At 51.7% G+C, this 17,443-nt stretch overlaps 2 protein-coding genes and 1 non-coding gene across 8 annotated transcripts; 1 reads left to right on the forward strand and 2 right to left on the reverse strand.

The window, feature by feature from the left end:
* Positions 1-378: 378 nt before the first annotated feature.
* Hexim1 (HEXIM P-TEFb complex subunit 1) lies at positions 379-2,705 on the reverse strand. The gene has a single exon (XM_013126839.3). It carries the CDS (start codon positions 1,817-1,819, stop codon positions 761-763), a length of 1,059 nt encoding a protein of 352 aa, XP_012982293.1. The 5' UTR covers positions 1,820-2,705; the 3' UTR covers positions 379-760.
* Positions 2,706-5,646: 2,941 nt separating this feature from the next.
* LOC121141661 lies at positions 5,647-5,786 on the forward strand. Its single transcript, XR_005878625.1, has one exon. It is a non-coding gene; the product is annotated as a small nucleolar RNA SNORA1 (small nucleolar RNA).
* Positions 5,787-7,039: 1,253 nt separating this feature from the next.
* On the reverse strand, positions 7,040-16,330 carry Acbd4 (acyl-CoA binding domain containing 4). Of its 6 annotated transcripts, none has more exons than XM_040749798.1 (10): positions 16,137-16,318; positions 15,916-16,051; positions 15,645-15,834; positions 15,269-15,389; positions 15,113-15,197; positions 14,739-14,790; positions 14,398-14,487; positions 13,689-13,919; positions 12,924-13,063; positions 7,040-7,704 (listed from the first exon to the last, which is right to left on the reverse strand). In XM_040749798.1, the coding sequence occupies exons 3-10, from the start codon at positions 15,724-15,726 to the stop codon at positions 7,585-7,587; spliced, it is 921 nt and encodes a 306-aa protein (XP_040605732.1). In that variant the 5' UTR covers positions 15,727-15,834; positions 15,916-16,051; positions 16,137-16,318; the 3' UTR covers positions 7,040-7,584. The 6 variants fall into 6 exon arrangements, with proteins under 6 accessions (XP_040605732.1, XP_040605730.1, XP_040605729.1 ...); XM_040749796.1 differs by having other exon boundaries at positions 14,739-14,859; positions 15,645-15,763; positions 16,137-16,309; XM_040749795.1 differs by having other exon boundaries at positions 14,739-14,859; positions 16,137-16,306.
* Positions 16,331-17,443: the final 1,113 nt, after the last annotated feature.

Consider the following 17,443-nt stretch of genomic DNA (forward strand, 5'->3'; position numbering starts at 1 on the left):
CGGTTAGAGGGGAAGGCAGGATTACTGAAAACTTGACTTGCCAAATTAGGTTTATACTTTGGTTAGCACACTTCTGAATGGCCATCAAGGGGCAGATGCTAAGCTTCTGCCGGTAGCCACTTTCTACTCCCCCAAGTACCCAGCAATTGGTTAAGAAAGAAGTCATTAGGAAGTAAGTAAGCACACGTAAGTACTGAAGTAAAACTGTATGTATTTTACCTGAACTGTATTTTGAAGCATACTAAAACCATGGGGGGGGGGCAAACTAAATTTCTTCGTCTTTTTACAAATTGATAAATTTAAGTTTTCTTAACCCTTCCTCAAAAGTAGTCACACAAATCAGCTCGTTTTGAGTCTCTAGAAATCACACTGAAACTGTTACATTTACAAACATTAAATTTATTATAACTAGAATGAATGTAATGGGTCTCAGATTTGGCCACCTCATAGCTCCGCTTAAGGAGGGAATTTTTTTAAACAGAAAAATGCATTATAATTTGGTCAAATTACTTGCACATTAAGAAACAACATCTAAGGAGGAAAACAAGAAAAGCAACCCTTCAGTTTCACATAATTAAAGAACAGGAGAAAGCACACAAGCAACATCATAGCTAAATTTACCAAACCAAAGCCAGGGGGATTTTCTCTTCTGATTATGTGTCATAAAAAGGTCCACTGTCTTATATACACATGTATATAATGTTACATTCCAGCACTGTAAAAAGTCCCCTTTTTGCCCCTCCCCCCAAAAGTTTTCCGTCTAGTCGCCGAACTTGGAAAGCGGCGCTCGCTCCTGCTGCCGGTGCAGTTCGTTCTCCGTCAGCAGCTGGAGGTTCTCGGCGCGCAGCCGGTCTAGCTCCAGCTCCAGCTCCCGCACTCGCGCGTCGACGCCGCCCAGCCGCTTGCTTTCCAGCCGCAGCCGGTTATTTTCGTCCTCCTTGTGCGAGAGGCACTTCTCCAGCTCCAGGTACTCTTTGATGAGCTCCTGCTTGCTCATGTTCTGCAGGCTCTCGGCGTGGTACCGTTCGTACGTCTCCGAGAAGTCCCGCTGCAGAAACTCGCTGCCGTCCCCTCCCATGCCATCGCTGCCCCCGTCCTCCTCACCAGCTTCTTCCACAAAGTCCTCATCGCTGGTGTCGTCGGATTTGGCGGCTGCCCGCTTCGGGTAGAGGCCGGTTTTGAGATCAGGCTCCTCTTGATCGTGGTCATCCATGAGGAACTGCGTGGTGTTATAGGGTGCCACCGGCTGACCCTTGGCGAACATCTCGGCTCGAACCCGCGAAGCTCGCAGGCTCTGCTTCTCGTCGAACTTTTTCTTCTCCTCCCAAGTCAGCTTGTAGTAGGGCTTCCAGTGCCGCTTCTTCTTGGACGGGCGTCTCCGATGTTTCTTCTTGCCCAGCTGTCTCTGCTGCTGTCCCCATGGTTCCTCGCCTCCAGCGGCAGGAGCCCCCAACTTGGTAGTCTCCGAGTCATGACCTGGCGGGACAAGGGACTCTGACATCGGGTCCCCTTCCTCCGACGGGAAGGCACCGCCAGTCGCTAGGTCCTCTCCATTCTGGCCCTTCGTGCCCGTCTCCAGGCAGCTCGATTCTGGGCAGTCATTGGTTTGCAAGGGTAGCTTCAGGCCTCCTCCCTCCTGGCCCGGACGGCCCCCCGACTGCGGGGATGCTCTCGATTGCCACCTACTGTCCTCCTTGGGCACCCGTTCCTCTGCGCCTGGGGGGCGCTCAGAGTTGTGCTCCTCATGGACAACAGCAGCACCTGAGCAGTTGCTAGTTTGAGGCTGGTGCTGATGTTCTGACAAGAGTGGCTCGGCCATGGCTTAGTAGAGTCCTCTTCTGGAAGTTTGAGAAATTTTGGCTTAAGGAAAAAAGAATGTTCTTTCTTTTCAGAAAATGTCCAACAAAGTCCTCTTCGGCCCGTAGTTTCTGTAGTGACGCTTTTCGTCCGTCTTGTCAGCAAACTCCAGTCGCAACTTGGAGTTAAGTCAATAAAGGGTTAAGTGCTCACAAGCGTGGCCAACTAGCAGGTCCAAGGGGGTGCAGCGGCAGGCACAGTACGTAATGTTCAGAGGGGTGGGCTTCACGCCTCCCCGCCGAGCGCTCCCACGACGGAGGAGGTGGTGGGTTAATCCCAGCCCCGAAGGGGTTAAAACTACCCGATGACGCTGCCTCCGAGGGGCCGAATCCACAAAGGGTTAAATCCCCTGCCGCAGAGCCCACAAGGGGTTAAAGTCCCAGAGCCACCTCCTCCCACTTCCACGGGTGTCGCTCCAACCCGAGCTCCCAGTTCCCCAGGCCGGGCCGGAGCCTTAGCCGAGGACAGGCAAACTCATCTCCCCTCTGGCTCGATGCTCCGCTCAGTTCTCCTCCGCCTCCTCCTCTTTTCCTCCCTCCCTCCTCCCCCTTCAGACAGCGCTTCTTCCGCCTCCTCCTCCTGCTTCCCCTCCCAACCTGACTTTCCACCTGCCAACTTCCAACTGCTGTCTCCCAGCCCTCAGCGCCTCTTATATATAGAAGTTTGCTAGCCCCGCCCATGCGCATGCGTAACGGAGTCCCGGCGTGGGGCCGCCGGGAGTCGTAGTCCTCTCCTTTCGGGCCCGCCGTCCTCGCGCGCCGTGCAACGTAGCCAATCGTAGAGCGCGTAGGGGGCGTCTCCCAGGCAGCCTCCTTCCATCGCTTTGCAGTCGCTGAAGAAACGTGAGCAGTCATTGGGCAAGAGTTATTCGTCTCTCCGAGGAGGGAAGACCAATCGCAGAGGACATGGGGCGGATTCTGGACCGTACCATTGTGCTTCAGGAATACAAGAAGATTCCATGACCTTTGGGAGCCTAGACAGAGTATTTTTATTAAAAGGTGCGTTTAAAAGACCACTGTCGTATTCTGCTCTTAGCGGAAAGGTTCTGATGGTCATAGGCGGTTTTCAACTAGTGCAAAAATGGTTTGTCCCTAAAAAATAGTCCCTAAAATGTGAAAGAAGATTAAAACGTATAAAGAGAGATGTTAGTCATAATTACTAACATTGGATTCTTAAAATTACAGTAATGTCTCTAAGGCATGTGACGAGTTTCTGGGAGCGAGGGAAGCGGAAGGATATTGTGGACATATGTTTATTTGAAAAAAAAACGATAAGCGCATGAAGAAGTAAACAAATGAAGAATTAAGAAGTGCCGCCTTAAAGGGACAGTGTGACGGCCTATCGTGCAACAGTCTCAGACTAGGCCTCGGGAGATGAGAGGGCGGGTTCGAGTCCTGAGTGACGTCGGCCCCCCAGGCTGCCCTCGGGACCCTTGGGCGCGAACAGCCACCCTGGCCAAGGGCTATCTCCGCACTAGAGGTGAAAGCAAAGTGGTCATCCGCGGCCCAGCGTTTCGCCTGAGCACCATCGGAAGCGCGTGGTGGGGCGAAGGACTCGCCCCGAACCCTGGATTCGCCTGAAGAAAATGGCCTCCCGGGGCCTTGGCCTCGTCGCTGAGTCCGCCAACCTTTCCCTAGCAGCGACAGGGAGTTCCGGGCCAGTGTTGATGCACGTCTCTATTGGGGAGGGATCCGAAAACCATTGCGTTTCCGATGTCGTCCACAAAGATGAGATGGGGGAAAGAGGCCTCGAGAGGACGCTTTCCCTGTAAAGGGGTGCGCTTGGCCCAGGGCCATAGGGTAGATTGGGGTGAAATAGGATCTTATTTCCTCCTTAAAAATAGTTCAGATTCTGATCTCCCACTCCAGGGCCCGGAGAACTCTGTTAATCCCCTTGGCGTAATTGCCTCTTCTCCCTTTGCTTGAGTACCTAGTGACCCATGCTTCTTATTCTTACATTCCAACCATAATTCTTTGAGATTTTACACACGGAACTATTTGGTCACCACAGCCATGTGAGACAGACCAGGATTTAGCCTCCATTTTAGATATAAGACTTGAAGAAATAAAATGACTTATCCAAGGTCACTTGACAAGTGGCAGATCAAACTAGAGCTCCCGTCTTCCTGATGCCCAATACCCAATACTTTTTTTTTTTTTTTTAGTCAAAAATACAAAATCCAAGGCCTGGAGAGCTGGCTCAGCAATTAAAAGTATTGGTACCCACATGGCAGCTCACAGTTGTCTCCAGATCCAGGGGACCAGATGCCCTCTATGGGCACCAGGCATGTACATGGTTCAGACATACATGCAAGAAAGAAACACTCATATGTAAAATAATAAAAATAATTTTAAAATAAAACACAAAGTCCTTTTTCCTCCACCCCCTCAAGAACTCTGGATTGTTTCTTTTCATTTACAGTTAACCTTCAAATCATTGCAAATGATGCATTTGACAGTCATTTGTTAGGGCAAAAAAGATCTTTTTTGAGCTTCAAGTTGCTTAGACTACACTAAGAAACGTAACCTCGGTGAGCCAAAATGGCAAGTGAAGAAAGTCTGCGTAGCAACTGTGTGAGCCAAACTGCTTGGGACTTGGGGGCTTGTGGACTGGTGTTGTGGAGCAATAGACTTGGAAGTAGCATGAAGGACGTTTTCTTTGTTTGTTTTGTGTTTGAGGCAAGGCATCAATATGTAGTGAAGTCTTTGTCTAACTGTGTGTGCATGTTACCTCCCGGTTAAAGGCCTTTTATAAAGAGGAAAAGGCCTAGGAACTCGAGAGGGCGGGGGTGAGGGTTGCAGTGCAAGGCTGACTGTCTCCAGGGCGAAGCCAGCAGGAATGCCCTCGGGGGAACACTCTGTTTGAAAATGACCATTCTGACTTGTTTTCCATGTATTTCAAGAAACTCAGGTCTGTCTGAAAAGCCTGCCTTTCCCTGTCTTCATGCATTGGAGGCACCAGGAGATGAAGATCAAAGGAAAAGGGGCACTGGAAATGGGAGGGGACTCCGCAGTTAGGAGCACTTGTTTTTGCAGAGGACCCAGGCTCAGTTCCCAACACGCATGTGGCAGTTCACAACTGTACGTCCAGTTCCAAGGCATCTGGAACTCTCTTCTGACCTCCACCAGCACCAGGGATATGTGGTACAGGGACACACTTGCAAAGAAAACACTCATACGAATAAAGTGTATCTTCAATGTTTTTGTTTTGTTTTTCAAGACAGGGTTCTCTGTAGCTTTGGAGCCTGTCCTGGAATTCACTGTATAGACTGGGCTGACCTGGAACTCACAGAGATCCTGCCTCTGCCTCTCAAGTGCTGGTGTTTTAAAGACCTGCACCACCACTGCCTGGCAAAAGTTTTTTAAGAGGAGCTGGGCAGTGGTGGTGCATACCTTTAAACCCAGCACTTGGGAGGTAGAGGAAGATGGATTTCTGTGAGTTCAAAGGCAGCCTGGTCTACAGAGTAAGTTCCAGGACAGCCATAGTTACACAAGTGAAACCCTGTCTCAAAAAACAACAGAAGTTTTAAAGAGGAAATGGGGTCTTTGCAGACAACTTGATTGGGAGAGTCAAAACTTCCAAATTTAGGCTTTAGAGGTCTGGGGACTCACAGTCAGTAATGTAGTTAAAGTTGAGCCTAGAATACATTTGTTTGTTTGTTTCTCGAGACAGGGTTTCTCTGTGGCTTTGGAACCTGTCCTGGAACTAGCTCTTGTAGACCAGGCTGGCCTGAAACTCACAGAGATCCACCTGCCTCTGCCTCCTGAGTGTTAGGATTAAAGGCATCACCACCACCACCCGGCTGAACCTAAACTAAGTTTATTAGAAAGGGCTAAGTAGAACTGACTGTGGTGGCGAAACTGAGACACAGGCCGTGCTTCCATCACAGCAGATAAGTTACCGTGGTGACAATGAGACCTGTAACATTTGTAAAAGAAAAGAAAAAAGAAAGGGCTAAGTAGTGTGGGGGTGAGGCGGGGTCTCCTTGATGATGGGAGAGACATGATCACCAGGCTGTGGGATTCCAGAACATCTAGTCTTTGCCAAGCATTTTCCACTCTCCAATCGTTAGACTTCTCATCTGCCTGAGGATGAAGAGACCATTCCCAGTTCACACACAGGTCCGTCCAGACTCAGAGCAGTTAATCTTTTAGTCCCAGTTTTCAGAGCCAGCGTGTGAGTTGTGAAGCTGACTTCTACTTTCCCTGCTCCCGCATCCTGACCCTAATTTGATGGGCTCCCATTGCCCAGCTGACATCTGCCTTTACCACAGGTTATTTTCAGCCCTCTTGCTTGTGACCCTGGACTGTGTCCTGCAGTACCTGTGAGTGGCCTCTGCCCTTAGGGGTACCCTCCTGCTGCTAAAGCTCCAAAGAGTGACTATTTTCCATGAGGCCTAAGGGTAGCCCAGCCTAGGGAGGTGGCCAGTCCCACAGTGTAAAGGAACTCTCTCCAGTCGCATTGCTTTTCCCCAAGAGCAAGGAAGAACCTGGGGCCCAGGTGGTAGCAGCTGCCAGTAGCTAGAGCCCTCTTGGCTCTGAGCCCTAGGAGGTGCTGGAGTAGTCAGCTTAAAGCTGAATACAGCTACTGGCTGCAGCCAGATAGACACAGCAAGGCTGACACAATATCTGACCAGAGGCCAAGGCCACTTAGACAGTTGGCAAAAGTTCCAAGGCCAAGCAGCTTAAGAGGTCTGTGTGGGCACTAGGTCCACAACTGGGGGTCCAGGCAATAGAGGCCCCCAGTGGGTGGGTCCGGACCTTCTAGAAAGTTCTCTGGGAAGAATGGTCATGAGAGGGAGTAACAACCAAGACTTAAGGGCTCGGGAAGAAGCAGCTTCATGCGGAGTCCAGGGCTCGGTACCCCAATCCTTAGTGCAGTACGCAGAATTGGGCCAGCAGTCCTCCGTTTGGGGCGGGGCCAACCAACGCCCGGCTCCCGGTAAGAACTCCAAGCCTCTAAGGGTGTACCCTCCCGCCCTGTGCTCCCTGACCCCCAGTGTGAGGCCCATTTTCTCCTGGTTCCTCTAGGGAGGAGGGCTGATATTCCTTATAAGGAAGCCCTAGCTGCTGCAGGGCACTTGGGGATGGAGTGGAACAGACCGGACTTGTGTCTTGTGCGGACCACCACCCCACCCCGCCCCCAGTTTCCCGCTCTTTTCTTGGTCGCCCAGACGGCAGACTAAAGTTTTCTTTTGTTTAATGAAGCATTCAATTGCACGTGAATCTTCAGTGAAGTCCTGAGCGCGGTGTGTACTTGTGCGTGTGTACGGGGCGTCCCAGCCCCCAGCTTGCACACTCCTCCCATTCCTCCCCACTTTTCTGGCTCCGGCCTTTCCTGTAACCTTCCAGCCAATCAGTCTTCAGGCCAGGTCCAAGTCCCAACTTGCCCTAGAGCTGAGCCTCGGCAGGGAGCCGACTCGGCGGGAGCAAAGTCAGGTGACCCAGAGGGTGGGGTCGGAGGGTGCTCACCGCCAACCCCAAAGCTAGGATGTGCACCATAACAGCAGCCAGCCCGACAGCCTCGGAACCCAGGGCGTCGGTGCGAACTGCAGAGAAGGGTGGGGTCTTGTGGGGCCCCCACGAAAGGAGGGAGTGCCAGGGTGAAGGAGCATTGGAGGGGGATTTCTAGTGCTGTTTCCCTAAACCTAGGGAGGCTCAGGACACAGCAGGACTTGCGGGGACTCGTCACAGCCTTCTCCGTTGCTAGAGAGACCCCTTCCTTGAGTCACCTCTTCTGGGTCCGAAACTGTCGGAAGAGCCACTGGACAACGAAGGGCCACAGGATAAAGAAGAGCAGCGCGGGAGCCGAGAGCCCTAGGGGCCAAGGCCGAGTCCTGGGTGGCCTCTGCAGCCAAGAAGGAAGGAGTCAGAAGCCTGCCCAGGTTCAGTACAGTCCTCCTAGTAGCTTCCTCCAGACTCATTGGGCCTGGCCTCCCTGAGACTGGGAGGGTCCTACCCTCCATCTGCTCCACTAGCCTGAAGTGTACACCCCACCCCCATCCCCATTCTCTCTCACACACGGGTCCAATCCCAGGGGAGAGACTGGCTTCCCAACTGGGTCTGCAGGCCGCCAAAGAAGGACCTGGCTAGTAGGACTGAAGGCCTGTACTGTAAAGCATATACCACACATCTCAAACAAGGACTCAGACGTTAGTTTCTAAATATCTATTCTAGAAGAAGCTAGGACTCCTAGGAGGAGTAGCCAATTCTAGGGTTGGAGCCGGGCGGTGGTGGTGCACGCCTTTAATTCCAGCTCTCGGGAGGCAGAGGCAGGCGGATCTCTATGAGTTTGAGACCATCCTGAATGACAAGAGCTAGTTCCAAGCCAGGCTCCAAAGCTAAACAGAGAAATCCTGTCTCGGGGAAAAAAAAAAAGGTAGGGGAACTGATATGATAAGATAGTTCAGTGGGTAAAGCCTGACTGCCTGAGTTCAATCCACTGACTTATACACACACACAGAGAGCAGTACACAGTGCTGATATGATAAGATAGCTCCGTGGGTAAAGCCTGAGTTCAATCCCCTGGCTTATACACACACACACAGAGAGCAGTACACAGTGGAGCCTGTGACCACTGGAAGATCCAACCTTTCTAAGGACAGCACTTCGCAGACCGGTGCATAGACATGTTCAGGCAAAACACTCATGACATAAAATAAACATTAAAAAAGAGAGAGCTGGATAGAGAGCTCTGTGGAAGGGCACCTGTTCAATCCCCAGAACTGCAAATAAATAATGATTGCAGATGATTAAAATGATGAGTCTTTAAAATTTAGGAGTCTGTGACAATAAGAAAACTAGAAGTTATACCACTGAGGAGGCTTGCCAGTCAGTTCCTTACTTTAAATATTAATTCGGGTCTGGAGAGATGGCTCAGCGGTTAAGAGCCCTTGTTGCTCTGTAGAAGGGCAAAGTTTGATTCCCAGCACCCACGTGACAACTCACAACCATTCATAACTCCAGTTCCAGGAATCTGACACTCTCTTTTGAACTCCTTGGGCACAAGGCACACACATGATACACATATGTACATGCAAGCAAAATAGACAGAAAATTAATGTTAACAAATAAATAAACACGGGTTAGGGAAGCAGCTCCATGGGGCAGCACTTTCTAGCATGTGCAAGGTCCTGTGTTCCACTCCAGCACTGCAAAAGCAACAAGAGATAACGAAAATTCCCATGGTGGCTCTGCTTGTAATCCCAGCACTCAGGAGACCAAGGCAGGAAGATCACAGGTGAATTCCAAGGATCCTGACACACACACACACACACACACACACACACACACACACACACACACGAAAGAAAGGAAGGAAGGAAGAAAGAGAAAGGAAGGAAGGAAGAAAATAAAAGAGGGAGAACAGAAACCCTACTTTTTCCATAGACAACTTTGTTTCAGGAAAACCCTACAGAAAACAAAATGCTAACCTATTGGAGGAATAAGAGAATTGAAAATTAACAGATTTTTTGTTGCTAAATAAATTGCTATCAAGGCAAAGATGATCATTTGCCAAACACAGTATGGGAAACAGTCGATGACCTGGGTACTCCATGGCTTCAGGAGGAAACTTGGTGTCATGGAGTTGGGGCAGAATGCCACCCTTGCATCCAAGCCAGCAGTGCACGCTAGACTCAATAGCGGTAGAGAGCAGATACCACCTGTCCCCGAGTGTCCTCTGATGTGAGGAACATCACTCCGATATGGTTTGTTGTTTGTGAAACAATAATTTATTTATTTGTGTGTATTTGTGTGCTCTGCCTGTGTGGGTGCCCATCAACGTCTGATTCCCTGGGGCTGAAGTTCCGGGCATTTCAGAGCTGCCTGACATGGGTGCAAGCGAGCCAACTTGGGGCCTCTGGATGAATAGGAAGCATTAACAGCTGATCCATCTTTCCAGCCTCCAGGTTTCTGCTTTTGATTTACTGAGACAGGGTCTTACTTTAGTGCTCAGGTTGGCCTAGAACTCACTGCAACCCTCCTGTCTCAGCCTTCCAAGTGTTAGGATTGCAAGTGTAAGCTACACTGGGTGGCAGAGGGAAGGAGACAGAGGCAGGCACATCGCCGTGAGTTCAAGACCAGCGAGTTCCAGGCCAGCCAGAGCTACCCAATGAGAGCCTATCTCAAACAAAATAAACACACACACACACACACACACACACACACACACACACACACACACACGGCTAGCTAACTAGATGACTCAGCAGTCAAGAGCACTGGCTGCTCTAGCATTGTACCTACCACTCACATGGCAGCTCACAACTGTCTTTGATTCCAGTTTTAGGGGATCCACCACCCTCTTCTGACTTATGAGGATGCCAGGCACTCATGTGGTACACATACATACATGCAGGCAAAACACTCATAAAAGAAATCTAAATAAAAAACCAAAACACTAAAACCAAAAACAAGTATAAGCAAGCTACCTCACCTAGTCTCTGATGGAACCTTGACCAGAATGTTTAGCTGGATACTAAACCAGTTTTTGTATCTTACACCATTTCACAGGAAATACAACATACAAGGAACTCAGACATGATTAGACCCCAAAAGTGAGACATTATACACATCCTTATGCAAGGACTAGTTTAGGCTGAGGCATGCAGCTTAGATACTGAGCTGAATGCCCTGGGGTTGACACCTCCTTCTCCACACAGCCAACAAGCGTAATAATGATGAGCTAGGGACAGTGTGACCCTGAACTGGACATCAGCAACTGGAAAAGGCAGTTTCAAGACAACTAGGAAAATCTGAACTTGGATTGGATATCTGGTGATATTAAAGAATAAAACATATTCAGAGCAGAGCTTTATGATTCTTTTTGCTTTTTGGTTGGTATAGAACTCAGTATGTAGTTTAGATGGGCCTCAGATTTCATGAATCTTCCTGACTCTGCCTCAGGGTGGTAGGATTGGAGGTATGCTGTAACAATCTACTTAAAATGCTTAGGATCAAGCTGGGCAGTGGTGGTACACACCTTTAATCCCAGCACTAGGGAGGCAGAGGCAGGTGGATCTCTGTGAGTTCAAGGCCAGCCTGATCTACAGAGTGAGTTCGAGGACAGCCAGGGTTACATAGAGAAACCCTGTCTCAAACAAACCAGTAATCAAACAAAGCAAAACAAAAATGATTAGGATCAGTGAGATTGGGTCAGCTTGCAGCCTTCTGGTGACCCTAGTTTAACCTCCAGGACTAGCATGGCAGGAGGAGCGTCACAATTGTCCTGTGACCTCATGTACTCCATGGCATGCATGCACAGGTACATGTGTGTACACACACACACACACACACACACACTCACATATGCAAGCACACTCTTGCACTCACACGCACAAACATATATACATGAACACATGCACACACCACCCCAACCCCCATTTTAGCCAGGTCCGATGGCACAGGTTTATGATTTCAGTTTCTTAGCAAATGTTAGGTTTAAACTTTCTCCCCCCTTTCGATGGTGCCAGATTGAGCCCAGGCCCCATGGTTCCTAGGGAAATGCCCTATGGCTGAGCTGTCTCCTCAGCTCAACCCCAGTCATTTTATAATCTATAAAACAGATAATAATTTCCAATGGACAACTTAGATCTTGTCTCATATTAAAAATGGGCTGACAACGTGGCTCAGTGGTAGAGTCCTTGCTTGGAAGTCCCTAATGTGTGTGGGGGGTACAGGGATGGCTTGAGGGGAATCTTTCAAATTTCAAGTAGGTAAAAGGTAAAACAGGAAAAAAATGCTGTGGGGGAGGGGAGGTAGTGTTGAAATCCTTGTCACCAGGGCTCAGATCCACCACCCTCAGTAGGTTAGGGGTCACACCCTAGATCTCCAACTACAGCAACCAGTCCCAGTCCTGTTTTAAACACCCTCTCACTCGGTGCCAGGGGACTTGGGGCCCCTGTGTGCTTCATCGCTGTTAGCCACCATGGCAGTACCAACCGAGCCCACTGGAGGGGGTTGCTAGGTACTGGGTGCTGGCAAAAGCAGTTCCGTGCAGGCCTCCCATGTTGCATGCCCTCGGGTAAGCTAAATTCTCAGGCCTTTATTTCCTCTTCTGCAAAGGTAAATAAAGCCATGTGTGGTGGTGAGAGCCGAGGCTGGAGGACTGTAAACGCTTAGCCTTTGGGATACACAACAAGATCACGCCACACACAAATAGACAAAAGCCAAGCCGGTAGGCCACATGGTGATTGAGGACTCAGAGAGAGAGAGAGAGGGAAAGGGGGGGGTGGAGAATATCAGTAAGTCAGCAGGAAGGAAAGAACTGGTCTGAATTGGAAAACACCTGGGCTAGGCAGTAGTGAAGACTTAAAAAAAAAAAAGCCAGGTATACTGGGAAACACCTTTAATCCCAGCACTTGGGAGACAGAGGCAGGTGGATCTCTGTGAGTTTGAGGCCAAAACTACACAGAGAAATCCCATCTCAAGAAGCCAAAAAACAAAACAAAACAAAAACAAAAACACTTGAGCAGCCAGGCAGAGAAGCTCATGTCTGTAATCCCAGCATTCCCAAGGCTGAGTAGGCAGATTACCAGTAGCTCAGGCTACAAAGTGAGTCCCTGACCAGCCTAAGCTTGGCTGAGTTCCTGCCTCAAACAAGACAAAACAAAACAACAGAAGGGTACTTAGACTAGGGGTGTAACTGTGCTGTGAACTGTTCTGCATGGAGATGAAAGATGTAAAGTTGAACTGTTGGGGGCAAACCCTAAATCTAGGAACACGGGTGCTGGCTGAGGGCCGACAGTGACCCCATCCCCAGTGCAAAAAAGCAGACTTTGTGAACCTTGAACGCTTGGGAGTGACTCACTGCTTGGTTTTTCTTGGGTAGAGCAGTGAAGGCTCCCCCTTTCCTAGTAGGCTCTCCCCACACTCCCCCTAGTGTGGAAATTACTCCCACCCACCGGATGGCTTCCCTAACTAGAATAGCGGCTGTACCATTCTCTGCACAGAGTAGTGGACAGGTGGAGTCATGAAACCAAAACCCAAAACAGCTGGATAAGAAATCCAGAGTGGAGTTCTGAGGCACTCTTGCCCAATCGTTTAGTGAAGTGGGGAGACCCTCACCTGCTCACATTGCTGGGCCTTCCTCTCCAGGCTCTGCAGTCTCCTTTGGACATTCCTCATGCTTTCCTGCATGGCCTGGACTGTCCCCACCAGCCATCTGTCCAATTCCTGGGGCCCCGTCACGCTGCCTTCCAACCCCTCTGTGGAGCACAGAGACACAGGGAAGGGGACTCAGGAGACAGTCCACACAAGCTGAGGCAGGTCCAGAGAAGTCCGGAAAAGAGTAAGGATGCTTGATCCCCATCCTCAGTGCGGCCTTTACAAGGTCTTTTCCGCAGGACTGAGTAATGGGCTGCCGGCACGGGGCTGACCTAGCACTGGTTCGCTACGTGACTCTGGGCAAATCATTCACTTCTCCTTGGTTTAGCTCCTGAAAACTAGGGGAAGACGTCCTCTTCCTCCCTAGCCTAGTCTGCCCAGGGGAATAAACAACAATTTATGAAAGTATCCCTTTGGCGATTTAGCACACAGTAAGTTCTAGACAAGGATAAGGCAGACAGAACTCAGGTCTTCCTCTGGGAATTCAAAATAGGAGGCAGAGAGAGGACAACTTCCCAATGCCACGCACTTGTGTCTGTAAGCTGCCTTTGCTGAGGGTGCAGAGGCCACCATCCTCAGGAAGACCATGGACAGGGATTTTGCTCTCCTAGGCAGCCCCCTCTCAGGCTGCTCCCCAGTGGCCCCACTGGACTTTCCCTTTTGTCCTAAGAGGACAAGCCAGCAAAGACTTGGGGTGCCAGACCATGGGTAGGGTAGAGAGCTCACCTTTCTCACTAGGGGACTCGGGGCTGCTTCTGCCGTCCAGCTCTCTGCCAGGCGCTCCCCTCTGCTCTGCCCAGACCTGCTGAGGTGAGTCCCAGGCCCCAGCGTGGAAGTGGTGCGGTTCTGACACAGCAGAGACATCAGGCAGGAGGGGAGGTCTCACCAACTCTGGCTCCAGCTGCTCCAGGGAGTCACAGAAAACCTCCAGGTCCAAGTCCCTGGGTGGCTGGGACTCTGGAGAGGGGAAAGGGGAGGCTCTTTTTTATTTTTTTATTTTTTGGTTTTTCGAGACAGGGTTTCTCTGTATTGTTTTGGAGGCTGTCCTGGAACTTGCTATGTAGACCAGGCTGGCCTCCAACTCACAGAGATCCACCAGCCTCTGCCTCCCGAGTGCTGGGATTAAAGGCGTGTGCCACCAACGCCCAGCAAGGGAAGGCTCTTGTTAAAAGCAGCTGCCCTGGGGTTGGGGGTCCTGCTCTGGAGGGAGGGGAGAGTGGGCAGCCGTGTACCGCGCCCTTCCTTAGGGGACTTACAGAAGTTGCCATAGCGTGAGACCCTGAGAACAGTCTCAGAGCCCCCCGTTGGCCTCTGAGAGCACAAGAAGTCTCAGTGTCCCTGGACATGTGATACAAAGGGGACTAGCTTCGCCTCTCCTGAAGGCGTTCCTTCCCAGTCTAGGTGAGGCTCTGTATCTCTCCTCCCAACCACTAACCTGGACTTGGAGGGACTGACTCCTGGGGGAGGCAAGAAGGCCCTGGAGTAGTCTGATCGTCATCTCTGTGCAACACTGGTTCTTTCCAACCTGTCAAGACACAGCCTCAAAGAGGGGCACGGGAGAGGCGGGCGTCTTCCAGCGCGATCACGCCCCTCGTGGTGAGATCACGCCCCTCGTGGTGAGATCACGCCCCTCGTCCCCATCAGTCACGCCGTCTAGCTGATAACTACCCCAGCAGGGGCACTGACTGAGGTCCTCACGCATGCCACCCCTGTGGCCCTTTGCTCCTACTGCCCCACAGCAGCCACCCACCAAGGCTCCCATCCCGGAGATCTGACCTGTGACCCTTCTCAGGAAGCTGTCTGGGGGCCTCGGCATGTCAGGGATCACCTGGTACAGGGGCGCGAAATAACCAAACATATCCTCCGCCACCTCGCCCAGGGGCACGGTATCAATTACCTGTGCAGGAAGGGTTCTAATGGGACAGGCTGGCCCCTCCCATCCCTACCACCTCTGGTGCCCGGCCTCTCCCCTTACCACCCCTTTTCATGTACCTCCCCCTTGTATCAGCCAGGACCAGGCAGGACTGGGAAAAAGGGCAACAGAAAGTTGATTTCTGAAAGGCTATCACTGGTTAGGAATCATGGAACACACCCCCGGAAGAGTGAGGGGCGAGCCACCCTTAGGGACCGATCACCACAACCCTCACTACCTTCTGAGCCACCAGCTTCATCTCAGAGATGTAGGCAGACATGGCTTCCCCTCTGCTCATCTTGCCCAGGCTGTTCCAGGCATCCCTAGGAGGCAGAGGGCTGTGAGAAGCTGGGTGACAGCTGAGGCATTTTTACCCTGCGGGAGGGGAGCTCACCACTTGTAACGTCCAATGGGGTCCCAGAACCCAGGTCGGGGAACCAGGCAGGGCCCCATGGTAGCCTGCTTGTAGTAGCTGTAGAATCTCAGCATCTCTTCATAGGAGGGGCGGTAAGAGCCTGAGCACAGGGTTGGGAAGTAGAGGGCACCTCATCAGCCCCTGGTCCAACAGGATGAAGGCTGCACCTTGGGAGGGCAGAGGTGGCCACGGATCCCACCCCCGGCAGCTAGAACAGGAAGCAGAGAGGAACCCCACCACATGCTAGCGAGGAACTTGTCTGTCTGTAAACATTGCAGGGTTCAGGCCCAGTTCCATTTGTGAGTCGGGACCCCCAAATGCCCGAACCCCCAAATGCCAACCCCTACAGCCTCACCGTTCTTAGGCAGGTTCTGAATGACGCTGACAGCTGCCTGGAACTGTTTCTGGCAGTCGGGTTCTTCCTTCTCGGTGCCCATGCTGCTCCAAGCTCTGGGGCCCTATTTTGGAGCTACTCTGTTGGGGCGAGTGTCAGCGTTACCAGGCCTCACGGTCCACGGTGGCACCCTAAGCCACTGGTCCAGTTCCTAGAGAGGCAAACTAAGTCCCAAGACCCGAGCGCTACTCCAGGAGGCCAGAAGTTGAGCTGAGGGTGGTCCTTCTCCTACCTCAAGGCAGCGTCAATGGAGTCAGAGTGGCGAGGACCACCAGAGTGGTCATGGGTGGGAGGAGAGGCAGGTGGCCAGGGTCTCAGAGTCACATACGTCCCCAGATGCACCTCTCTAGGTTGCCCATTTCCAATTCCTGAACGGGCGAATCAGCGAGCGAGGAGGAGTCGGCGTGGGATGAACAGCCACCCCGGCTCCCCGCGCCCCGGCCCCTCACTCACCCTTGGACGCCCACTGCCGGGACACCGGGGTCCTCTTCTCACCACTAACCAGTGGTTTCCGATTGACCTCTGGGTCCAGAGGGGCAGGAATAGGGCGGGACACGAAGAAGAAAATTAAGCCAACGAGAGGCACCGTTTCACATTCGGCTTCTACACCCTGACCACTCAGAGAGGTTCTTTCAAGATTATGCAAATATTCCGCCCTGCCTTTCCCATTTAGGCGGGGCTAATTTATGGGTCGCACGCCGCACAGCCCGACAGCCAGAGGCGGGCTGCAGCGCCTCCCGGTGGACACAGCGAATGGTCGCAGAGTCTTCGCGCCCCCTGGTGGAAACTCCAGGGAGAGTGGGTCGGCTGATGCTGGCCCCGCCTATCCGAGACACCGCGACTCAGCTCTTGGAACACGTAGGTCTATGCTGGCAAAAGAGAAGAGTCCTGGAGCACAGCGTTCCTCAGAACTGGAGCTGAGTTTTGGAAAAAGTAAGAGTAAACCAGAAAAATAACGAAAAGAACATTCCTGGAAGGAATCAAAGCTCAAAAGCAGAAGCGAAGGTTTGACATAATTGTATTTTGACATAATTGAATAGAAAATTCAACATCGCAGAGATGGTGGGGATTCAAGCTAGCGTCCAGAATTGCCGGGGCTTGGGTATATGGGAACATATTAGAGGGGGGGGCAGTAGATAGCGATTCTGGCACCCGAAAAACGCCTGGCTGTCAGCCGCTGCCAACTGCCAGCTCTCTGCCCCTACCCAAAGCTTGTGCTTGAGAGCCACCTGGACATCCCAACCTCCGCATCCACGAGTGCACGTCTCACGCTACGCTGGCACCCATAGAAGGAGCTTGACCCAGGATGGAGTGTTGCTGGAGAATACCAAGTCTCTTAAGCTTTCAACCCCAGAACCAGTTTCTGGGCCTCTGAACTTAGTCGCACCTCCGTCTTCAGATCAGTTAGCTTCGAGAAGTCCACCTCTAAGGGGTGGCTTCTGGCTCGGAGCCCGGAGATTAATCCATGACGTCACTGCCCCAGCCTCCCGCTCCCATCCCTGAGCAGCCCTGTTCTGGGGTTCTATGGGCTTCCCCCGCCCCCAAGGACCTTTTCGGCCAGGACGAAAGGACCCGGCAAAGGTGGACGGAGTGGGGTCCCGAGTCTTCACAGAGTCAGACACCCCAGAATAAATTGTCTGTGCCCGCGGACAGTCCTCTCCCCCAGGGTATCCAGTCCCCTCTAACAGGGACTCTGGTCACCGGATGGAGGAGATCCGGGGGACCTCCGGGGAAATGGAAAGACGGGCTCACTAGCAGGG

This window comes from Mesocricetus auratus, unplaced genomic scaffold (genome assembly GCF_017639785.1).
Source record: "Mesocricetus auratus isolate SY011 unplaced genomic scaffold, BCM_Maur_2.0 Super-Scaffold_100007, whole genome shotgun sequence".
NCBI classification, from domain to species: Eukaryota; Metazoa; Chordata; class Mammalia; order Rodentia; family Cricetidae; genus Mesocricetus; species Mesocricetus auratus.